Source organism: Zingiber officinale, chromosome 7B (assembly GCF_018446385.1).
Source record: "Zingiber officinale cultivar Zhangliang chromosome 7B, Zo_v1.1, whole genome shotgun sequence".
NCBI lineage: Eukaryota > Viridiplantae > Streptophyta > Magnoliopsida > Zingiberales > Zingiberaceae > Zingiber > Zingiber officinale.
Window position 1 is genome coordinate 116,442,461 of NC_055999.1, and position 11,400 is coordinate 116,453,860.

Sequence of the window (11,400 nt, forward strand, 5' to 3'; positions counted from 1 at the left end):
CAATTATGGTGTTTACCTCTAGTCGGGGGGATTTCCGAGCGGACTTGGCCTCGGTCTTGATCATCTCCACATAGCAGCGTCGAGTGGCCAATTGCTTCCCCTTGACTTCTCCGACTCGGTCTTCCACTGGGAACTTGATCTTCTAGCAGTAGGTTGATACTATTTCTCGGAACTCATTAAGGGACGGTCGGCCCAGAATGACGTTGTACACTGAAGCGGCCTCCACCACGATGAAGTTCATGGTCCTGGTTCTCCTGAGTGGCTCTTCCCCCAACGAGATGGCCAGCTTGATCTGTACGACTGGCAGAACCTCGTTGCCAGTAAACCCATACAACGGAGTCGTCATTGGCAGTAGCTCGGCTCATTCGATTTAGAGTTGGTCGAAAGATTTCTTGAAAATGATATTCACCGAGCTTCCCGTGTCAACAAAAATTTGGTGAATCATGTAGTTAGCGATTACCGCTTGGACGATGAGGGCGTCGTCGTGGGGGATCTTCACTCCCTCAAGGTCTCGGGGTCCGAAACTTATTTCGGGCCCCCTTGCCTTCTCTTTGCTGCAACCGACTGCGTGAATCTCCAACTGTCGGGCATATGATTTTCTGGCTCGGATGGAATCTCCGTTGGTCGGACCACTGGCGATGATGTTGATTTCGCCTCGCACCGTGTTATTTCTGTTCTCCTCCTCCCAAGCGAACGGTCTGCTTCGCTCGCGTTCGGCTCAGGCAAGGTCGGCGCTTCTCCTATGGGGTTGCTGTGGTGATCTCCTTGCGTCCTCTCGTCGTCTGGCGTTTTGATGCCCGTGTCGCCGGTCAGGAGAGGGAGACTGGCGGCAATGACTTCTGGGCTTCGGTTGGGCGACCGAATTGAATCCGCAACAACCCCTTCATTAGTAGAGGAAGATTCCAATGTGTGTTCTGCGATAAAACAAAAGAATATTCCTTGATAGATAGTTATGATTGTCTAACAATGATATATATCGCGGAAGTCTAATCGGTCCAAGGGCCGATTGGGATTGTAGCTGACAAGAAGTTGTGCCCTGTCAAGAGTAGTCTGATTGGCTAAGCAGCCGATAGGGATTGTTGTGAGAATGAGTTCTCTACTGGAGTGGGGAGTTGAACCTCGTATGAAATGTACCGATCGGCTAGGGCCGATTGGGCTTGTAGCTGGCAGGGGACTACACCCTATTAGGAATGGGGAGCGGAGCCCCGTATGAAATGTGTCGATCGGCTAGGGCCGATTAGGCTTGTAGTTGGCAGGGGACTATGTCCTGTTAGGAGTGGGGAGCTGAGCCCCTTAGAAGTAGTCTGATCGACTCTGGGGTCGATCAGGCTTATAGATGACAAGGGGTTGTGCCTTGTTGAGTGGGGAGTTATGCCCCATAAGTAGAGATCCATATGAAGCATGTCGATTTGCTAAGGTTGATCGAGCTTGTAGCTGGCAGCGGATTGCGCCCTGTTAGGAATGGGGAACGAAGACCCGTATGAAATATGTCGATCGGCTATGGCCAAACAGGCTTGTAGTTGGCAGGGGGCTGCGCCCTGTTATGAGTAGGGAGCATAGCCCCTTTAGATAGAAGTAGTCCAATCAGCTCTGGGGCCGATCAAGATCATAGTTGACAAGGGATTGTGCCTTGTTGAGTGAGGAGTTGTGCCCTGTAAGTAGGGTTGTAAACGAGCCGAACCGAGCCGAGCTTTGGGGTGTTCAAGCTTGTTTGATAAGATAATCGAGCCGAGCCGAACTTAAAATGAACCAAGCTTTTGAAATGAGTGTTCAAGATTGGCTTGGTTTATTTTTTATAAGCTTGAGCTTGTTTGAAACTTGGCTTGAGCTTGGTTCGTTTAGATGTTATCAAGCTCTCAATTCAAGCTTGGCTTGAGCTTGGTTCAAGCTTGGCTTGAGTTTGGTTCAAGCTTGGTTCGTTTAGATGTTATCAAACTCTCAATTCAAACTTGTTTGATTGTTTGAAACTTTTAATTGTTTGATTGGTTATTAAGATTGATAACTTAAATTTATTTATTTATTTATTTATTTATTTATTTTATTTTATTTTATTGTTTATTTATCATATTGAAAAAAGTTTTATTAATAAATATGGTTCGTGAACATTGTTCATGAACGCTGTTCACGAACATTGTTCACGAACGTTGTTCACGAACGTTAATGAGCTGAACACATATGTGTTCAAGCTTGTTTGTTTAGCTTAACGAGCTGTTCAAGCTTGTTTGTTTAATTAATCTAATGTATATTGAACGAACATAAACAAGCTCTTACCAAACCGAACACCAAGCTTGTTCATGAACGCTTGGTTAATTTACAACCCTACCCGTAAGTACAGATCCGATCGGCTAGGACCGATCGAAAAGCTAGCGATGGCCTTGTTTATTCTATGTAACGAGCGGGGTATTAGGCCCCATTGATAGAGGTAGTCCGATCGGCTCAAAGGTCAATCAAGATTATATCTGACAAAGGGCTGAGCCCTTGTTGAGAGTGGTCGAATCGGCTCGGTGGCCGATCGGGAGACTAACGATGCTCTTGTTTATTCTAAGTATGAAGTCATGCTCTGCGGGAGGTCCGCTCGGGGGTCCACCTGGAGATGGCATATCAGATACCTTCCTTAGCATTGACTACCGTATCATCTTGATTTTGACGATCACCTTACCTTGACTTTGATCGCTACATCATCTTGAACTAACAGCCCTACCTCCCATATTACCGCTGTATCAATAGAGATAGTAGTTTCACCCTACAAATATGTAATAAAGAAGCTCATCAAATCATATCGAGAAAATGTTTTGGGTTTCCTTCAACTTATCCTCTCTCGTTTGATCAAACTTAAACGTCTTACTATTGACACACACAAATCCCTTGAACTCAAACTAAACTTGATCCAGAAAAGGTCACAACAACTCGAGTTTTAATCTAGCCAATCCCAACTCAACCTTTAAACGACCTCTAATTGAATCCATGTCCAGGCAAGCCTTATTTCCAATTTGACATCCCAAACATTCTCAAAAGAGCCCAAACAACACTCGTATTTAGTAGGGAAAAGATCTTAATCATAACACTAACAGACACCAATATCAGGAATTTGCAATTCTATAAAGACTTGTAAGATCACTGATCCAGCCACAAATACGTGCTCTACCTATCTTGAACTATATATTGTATTAATGTTGACAGAAATAAAATCCTTGAGTATGAAAATGTCTCTCCATATATATATATGACCACCTCTTGTTCAAATTTACCTGGCAAGATTTTGCTTTCTGTTAGTTAGGTTCCACCACAGGAGCTTAGTTCAGTAGGTTTGCGACAAATGTGCCTTGTGAAGAACTATCATTGTGTTTTTTCTGAGGAAACTACTTCTTGTCTTAGGAATAAGGTATGATCTTACCTGATTGAAAGCACAGATAGATGACAGGCAATTTTACCTCATTGCAACCAGAAATGTTTGCCAATTTCCGGCCTTATTCTCCATGTGTGCCAATGTAAGTTATGGAGGGCTTACTAAAATTAATTTTCAATCCACTGAACACAGAGAAACATGTCAGTAATGACCTTCAATTTTCACCCCTGATGGAAATTAATGTCTCACCTGAATGTTGTAGTAAACAAATGCTCTTATGGTCCCATTTCTACAGCTAAAATTCAGAATTCTGTGCAGTAGGTCTGAGAAGGTGTTGAAAGAGGGAAGACAGTGGATTCCCTTGTCTTTAATCCTTTCCCATATCTTGATCCATTGATAAGAATGACACTCTGAGCTATAGTGATGAGTTTCTCTATTCAATCAAAGTTGAATATTCATTGCAGCAAGGAATGAATACATGCTTAAAACATTTGGCAGGTCACCAATTGTTAGCTCGCAAACAAACTACTTCGCCTGAAGTTTTCACAATCAACCAAAGTACAACTACACTGAAACATGTAGGGTCTTAATTCTTTGTTTCTGTTCACGGCAATTGTTTGTGATCCAAACACAACATAGTCAAAGTAATAGAAGCTTTGCAAGGGAAGAAGCTGCAAAAGTAATAGTGGTTTAAATTTCAGCTGGGACGCGGGCGTATAAATGGGTTGGCAACCTAGGATGTGCAACAACTTGCAATGGAGTATGCATGAAGGTGACCATCCCAGGAGTCTCTCTCATATCAACATCCTCTGATTTAACACCATCGGGAAGTGTCCACTTGAAGTGGTGTAAGAGATGTGCCAACATTGAAGAAACCAAATTGATGCCCAGCTGTGCCCCAGGGCAAACTCTACGACCAGCTCCAAATGGTAGCACTCGAAGGTCATGACCCTTAATGTCAATGTCCTCCTCAAGGAACCGCTCAGGTCGGTACTCTAGAGGGTTTCTCCAAACAGTTGGATCGCGTGCAATTGCCCAAACATTGACAAGCACATTGGAGCCCTTGGGAATATCATAGCCACCAATCTTGACATTTGCACTGGCTTTGTGGGGAAGCATGAGGGGAGTTGGAGGATGGAGTCTTAACGATTCTTTTACAGCACACTGCAAATAAGGGAGATTAGCAAAGTCAGTTTCATTTATGATGCGCTCTTGTCCAATGACACTATCCAATTCGTCCTGGATTTTATCTTGAATTCTTGGGTTCCTCACAATCTCCGACATGGCCCATTCAACTGATATAACAGTTGTGTCCATTCCAGCTGTAATCATGTCCTGTAAAATAGTAGAGTGAAATAATCAGAATGAAATGTAGAATTAGTGTAATCAATCCTGAGAATGAAGATTAATTTGCTACAAAATCAAGATCCAACCAAGGGCATAACAAAATGGTTCATGATTTACCTTACTGCAATTCAAAAAATTTGGTTGTACTTAGCTAAATATCAGGTTTAATAAATCATAGCAAGTTTGATTATTGAAATATCAAAAAAACTACTGGAACTATATTATTTTAACGAAATGATATAAAGGATGGTAATGAAGTCACGAACCCAAAGAAGTCCAATAATTGTGTCCTCACTAAGATCATATTGGTCTTTCAGTGTAAGAAGCGCATCCACAAAGTGATCCTTAGCTCCACTTTTGTAGCGTGCTTGAGTGTGCTCTTCCATGATTGTTTTAGTCAACTTATCCCTTCGAGCATTGTGCTTCTCATAGGCCTCTTCATCAAGTGGGAACATCCACCTCAACCATGACACAAATTCAGCAAGTGAGAGGGAGGCACCAAATTTGTGGCCATTGGAAACAATTGTCTTGAACTCGATTCCTTGCTCATCGATAGTACCATCTGGTTTCACAAATCGCTTCCCAAAAGCAAGACGTGTAATATTGTTGAACGCCACAGCTTGCAGATGGTCCTTGAGTACAAAGCTCAGGCCAAGCTTTTCTACAAAATCAAATTTGAATTTTATGTTAATAGACACCTTGATCAAATCAAAATTCCCAACAGAACATTTCAAAGTTCTCTAATACTTAGTCTGTTGCATGGAGACATATTAACTTCAGTATTTTATATAGTATAGACATGCAATACCACTTGATCAAGCAGCATGCACTATTTGCTCTTTAAATAGGCCTCAACTTGCTTGGCCTGTGTTGGAAATTTGAAATACAAAATAAATTGTTGGCATATTTCACTCACATTTTGTAGAAAATGAGGGATTAGGACCTTGTTTCCAGTTTCAATTAGGATTGCATGGCACTGGATGAAGAAAATTACAGCTTATTTGTTCTAAAACTAGCAATGGAAGAGATTCAAAAGAACCGAGAGCTATTACACCATATATTGCACAGTTGCACTATGTATATGATAAACATCAGTAAACATGTAAAGTAGCACCAACACGATAGACCCAGGAACTTAAGTTGTGGAACCTACTTCTAAACTTTGTTTGATCTAGGCCAGTACTTGACTTTCAGTTCACTTCTCAAGTAAAAATTTTTCATCATCTCAATGCCAACCTGTCTTTGTTCTAGGCCACCACTTAACTTTGAGTTTACTTCTCAAGCAAAAAATCTTCATCATCTCAACACCAACCTGTCTTTGGTCTAGGCCAGTACTTGACTTTCAGTTCACTTCTCAAGTAAAAAATCTTCATCATCTCAACACATTCTCAGTTTGGCATCTCTTCACTTAAGCAATTTGACCATACATGGCATAATGAGATCATCTTCCACGCAAAGGGATAGCTGATGGATCTCCCAAGGCCATCCTCCATATAGAATAAATTCCCCAATATTTCATACAGCTGCCACTAAATTTCATGGCTTCCAATGAATCAAGTTACTAAACGCAAGTGAAAAAATTCTCACCAAATCATATCTCTAATAATAAGGATTTCTTGGCAACAAATGGAGCTGGGATGGTTGAACTATAAACCAAGAGGGGATTGATAATCCAAGAAAGTTTCTACCATGTTAACACATTAATTGAGCGATCAAGCATGTTGGGATCTGCTGTCTGATCACGCACAAATAATTTTCAAACAAATACGACTCTATAAATAGCACCTCTGCGTTTGAATCAGACAGAATGCGTACGTAACCAAATCTTGATGCTCCCTTTGATTAGATCAACATCTTATTGATTGGCCCCAGATCTCAATCTGCCTCCAATTCCAGGTGCCTTAGCTAGCTTTAAACAGACAAATCACAGAGCAGAGGAACCAACCCTGTAAGATATGAAAACCAACCTACCCTCCTCCTAAAAGCAGAAATTACATCCTACCTACCTAACTAACATGATTGCAATCAAGAAACATACAAGAAAAAAGAGGACTTCCCTGTTTCTGTCCGAACAAACAAGTGCCGAGACTGAAATACGATGCATCAAAATTAGTTTCTGGAGAAGTCGATTACCTGGTTGCGTACAGACTCGGAAGATGGATTCGACCATGGCGGTGACCTCGTCCTCGCGAATGGGGCGGAGGGCTTCGAGGCGTTTGGGGGAGAAGAGCTCGAGGTTGCAGACCTTACGGACCTTGACGTAGTGGGGTCCGTAGTCGGCCCAGATGAGGTCGGCCCCGTTGCGGCTGAATCTGGCGGCCGAGCGGGTGCGGGGGCGATCGGCTAGCTGCTGGTCCTTGTCCTTGAGCACCTCGCGAGCGAGATCGGAGCTGGACACGACGACGGTGAGGGAGGTGCCGAACCAGACGGACATGATGGGGCCGTACTTCTGGGCCCACTCGGCGAAGCACCGGAAGCGAACGGGCTTGATTTCGTAGAGGTTACCAACGACGGGCCACGGCCAGGGCCCGGGGGGCAGCCTCGTGCGGAAGCGGAAGTAGAGAGCGAGGATAACGGCGAGAGCGGCGAGGCCCGCCGGGAGGAGATCGGAGCGGTCCATGGCGAGAAATCGCCGGAAATCTGCGGGCAAGTGGAGATGGACTTGCTACTTGAGGCACCACTGCAATATATAATAATGAGAGACACAGCAATCTTATTTTAATATTTTTTGTATTTATTTGACAATTATTTTTTAGAAAGTAAATAAAAAAATTAGAAGAACTTTTTGACTTTTTTTTTGAAAAAAAAAAACACAATTTTGTTCCTGCGTGCGACATAATTTAAGAAAGTATAATCTTAGATAGATAGAAAATTAAAAGCAAATCTTTTAAAATTTATCAAATAATATTTTACTCGTAATTTTATCCCTAAATAGCTTTTACCCTCTATCTTACGTAATTTCATCAAATGAGCATTTTTTTTTAATCGCACTCCATCCCTATAAAATAAGACAATTATCCCTCCTTACTATTATCTCCTATGTAAATCATAAATTGATCGGATACATTATATTATAGTAGTTAAAAAATTATAGATGTTATATAATTATAAATGCTACAATTTTATAGTTAATATAACTAAATAAACACATAATTGTTGTAACTACCATTCACTACTACAGTTATAGTAGCTACAGTTTCATGTCTTTCATCATATGAAATAAAATTAAAAATAAATTATTCAAACCCTTCAAAAAAAAATTAAATAATACTTTTTAAAGCAACTTGACTGTAGGTCACACCATAACTATTTGAAAATCTCTGAATGGACTTCGATTTAATATATTATACATCGTGTGGTTCAATATAAATCAAAAGTTATGATCTCTTAAAATTTAATATTTAGCATTCACGTTATACCAATCATGAAACCGTAACTATTATAACTAAATGATAGTTCAGTTGTAGTAGTTATGGTTATACTAAAATGTGAATGTTAAACCCTAAATTTTAAGATACTATAATTTTTTATTCAAATTGAACCATGTGATGCACAATATCAAATCGAAACTCATTTAAAGTTATAAACCTAATTATGGGGTGGAACCCATAAGGGCCATAACAGCTAAGTTTCATGCTCAAAAAATCTCATTTAAAATCTTTGCAGAGGTTTTGAATAATTTTAGTTTTAAAATAAAATTTTCATATTATAGCAACTATTATTTCATAGTTGTTAAAACTTAATCGACCAATTAGAATTTAGGCTGGAGATGAATAATATTAGAGGACAATTGCGTCATTTTATAGAAGATGTAGCGTCTTATTAATAAAAAAAAATCTAAATGAGAGATGCTCATCCCTTCAACTAATTAGAAAAAAAAAATGCTCTTGATTTTTATCCAGTAGTTTTGGTCCACCTATTTAAAAAATATTTTTAAAGTTATGTAAAATTTTATCTGTTAATTTTTAAAATAATAATTTTTAACCTAATATTTATAATTTTTACAAATATTAAATAAAGTTTAATTAATGTTTCTATTTTACTATTATAATATTCTTAAGTGATGAAATTTAAGAGTAATTTCAATTGCATTATATAGTTTAGTCGCTTAATCATATATAATCTTATCGTGTTAAGTTGAACCCAGTATGGGTTAGGGTTTAATTATATATTTTTAAAAAACTTTTTAAATTGTTTTGTCTAATTATTTTTTAAAATATTATTTTTGTACTTTTATAATTTTAAGTTAAACTCAATTTTTAAGTTTAACAAAGTTTATCATCACTCTCATATTGAGCTTAATCAAAATACTCCATAATAAGTCACCCCCGACTTAGTTCGTTAGCTAAACCACCTTGTCTAACTTGAGCTCTATCGTAATTCCTAACTACTATAATTCTAGTCAAATAATACAGTAACAATAATAATTACATTTTTATCTCACTGAATTGATTGAGTATACGAATCCAACATAGACCTATACAAAATAGGATTTTTTTTTTTTTTTTTTAAACTGATTAAGTAATTAGATAATTGAGTATGAAAATTTTTTAAATTTGGGTAAGATAATCTCATAAAATCATGATATTTAGTATTTTGGTATATATTTATCATAATTTTATAAGTATATATCTTGATATCATTTTAAATATTTTTTAATTTATTTTAATAGACATAATTTTAATTTTCTTTTTAATATTTTTTTTTTGGTCATGTTCAATATTCTGTACGTATAATTTTATTCAAATAATTTAAAATAAAAAAAAACGGTGGGTGGTTCAGTGGTAGGTGGGCAGGTTGGTATCGAGTTGGTGACTTGTTTATTTTATTTTATTTATTTATTTATTTATTTTGATGGAGGTGGAGTCGAGATGGTTTGAGAAAGAGGTTGGAAGAGAGTTGGTGAGTGAAAGGGATAGCTAGTTTGGTGGAGGGAATTGGGATGAAGATTAGAGGTTAGTGTTTTTAATAAAATAATTTTTTTAATATTTTTCCTTGAATAATAACGAGATGAATATATTTTTGTACCTTTTCATCGGTTCCCACCTATGGGATATTTTAATAAATAAATATCTTTCTTCATGATAGGTCGGGGAAAGAATAGGAAAGATAATTTTACTATATTTCTATATTTCTAAAAACAAGACCTATCATAATAATATTTCTTTTATTAGGACAACAACTCTCAAAAAAAATAAATTTTCAATCTTTTATTTCAATTTAGGAGAAATATGATCAGGGGTTAATTCCAATCCGGTAAAATGAAAACAGAAACGGTCGATTCATTTATCATCCTATAAATAATAAAAAAAATATTTAAATTATAAAATATCTAAATTTGAAATGAATCGTTCAGTATTTTGAGAGATAAAAAAATGTAATATGATGATTATAGTTTCGAGGATTACCTAAATTTGAGGATAAAATTAATTAATTAATTATTTTTCTTAAACTGTGTGCAATTCGTAAAGCTTGACTTGGTTTAGGCCCCTAGAATTTAAATTCTATCAACAGAGTAAACGGATTCGATATGAAAATAACTTTTGGCCAAACAGCAGTTCATAAGTATTTGAATTTAGTTAAACAATTTAACGGGCCTAATTATTGACTAATCAATTCAAATAGACTTTAGACAACCTAAGTACCATGTACTTTTTTTTTTATCGAGCAATTTAAAGAGACTTAGTAGGATTCAAATTTATATTGGACAACTTAAGAGAATTCAATATGATGTAGTTTCTTGCCAAATAACTCAAAAATGACACTTGAAAATTTTTTACTTTGTTTTGAAACTCTAGAACAATAGTCGCTTGTTTCGAGTAGGGCCAAGTGGTAAAAATATCCTCCCCGCAGTGGTCAATTGTAGCTTGTTAATTTACCTCCTCATGGATGACTGTGGAATCGATGTGTAAAGTTGTTAGGGTGATGGATTCCACCTTTACTACAAAGTAGGGTCAAGTGGTACCAAACCTAATTCGTTTGGAATAAATTGAGCCAAATTTACGATCTTTAATATAGTAGACTTGGTTGAGTCAAGTTTTGTCATGTTCAAGTATATTTGATAAGATAACTGAACTAAATGAAATTGAAACTTAAATAAACCAAATCATTGAAATGATTTTTCAAGTTTGGTTTAGTTAATTTCTTTATATAAGTTTGACATAGCTCAAGTTTGACTTGAATTTGATTCGTTTAGATGTTATCGAGTTCCAGCTCAATTCAAGTTTGTTCGATTATTTAAAATTTTTACATTTTAAATTTTTTTATCAGGTTATTGAACTTGATAATTAAATTTATTTATTCATTTTAAAAGTTGTTTGTTTATTTAGCATGTTGATAAGAGTTCTATTTATGAACATAGTCATGAACTTTTTTCGTGAATATTGTTCATGAACATGTTCGCAAAAATTATTCATGAATATTAACAAGTTGAACATATATGCTCAAATTTGTTTATTTAATTTAACGAGTTATTAAAACTGGTTCATTTAATTGATATTATGTGTTTATGAACAAACATAATAACTATGCTAGTTCATGAATATTGTGTAGTCCTCTGGTTTGTTCTTGGTAGAGGTTCCATCAACAAAATAAAATTTGGATTTTGCATTTAAAGAGATGGTCATGACTCCAAATTGAATACTTACCACCAAAGAGATTTAGAAATAAGATGTTGGATCGATTAATCAAAGGATATGATTATTAAT

At 37.0% G+C, this 11,400-nt stretch overlaps 1 protein-coding gene across 1 annotated transcript; it reads right to left on the reverse strand.

The window, feature by feature from the left end:
• Positions 1-3,782: 3,782 nt before the first annotated feature.
• LOC122007084 (p-coumarate 3-hydroxylase-like) lies at positions 3,783-7,373 on the reverse strand. Its single transcript, XM_042562853.1, has 3 exons — positions 6,827-7,373; positions 4,960-5,354; positions 3,783-4,681 (listed from the first exon to the last, which is right to left on the reverse strand). Exons 1-3 carry the CDS (start codon positions 7,311-7,313, stop codon positions 4,037-4,039), a joined length of 1,527 nt encoding a protein of 508 aa, XP_042418787.1. The 5' UTR covers positions 7,314-7,373; the 3' UTR covers positions 3,783-4,036.
• Positions 7,374-11,400: the final 4,027 nt, after the last annotated feature.

Bases quoted from the DNA above. Each gene is read 5' to 3' on its own strand.
- LOC122007084 (XM_042562853.1), bottom strand. From the start codon at position 7,313: ATGGACCGCTCCGATCTCCTCCCGGCGGGCCTCGCCGCTCTCGCCGTT. The intron at 5,355-6,826 runs GTAATCGACTTC...TTGATTTTGTAG, and splicing joins CCGAGTCTGTACGCAACCAG to AAAAGCTTGGCCTGAGCTTT. The intron at 4,682-4,959 runs GTTCGTGACTTC...ACTATTTTACAG, and splicing joins CAATTATTGGACTTCTTTGG to GACATGATTACAGCTGGAAT.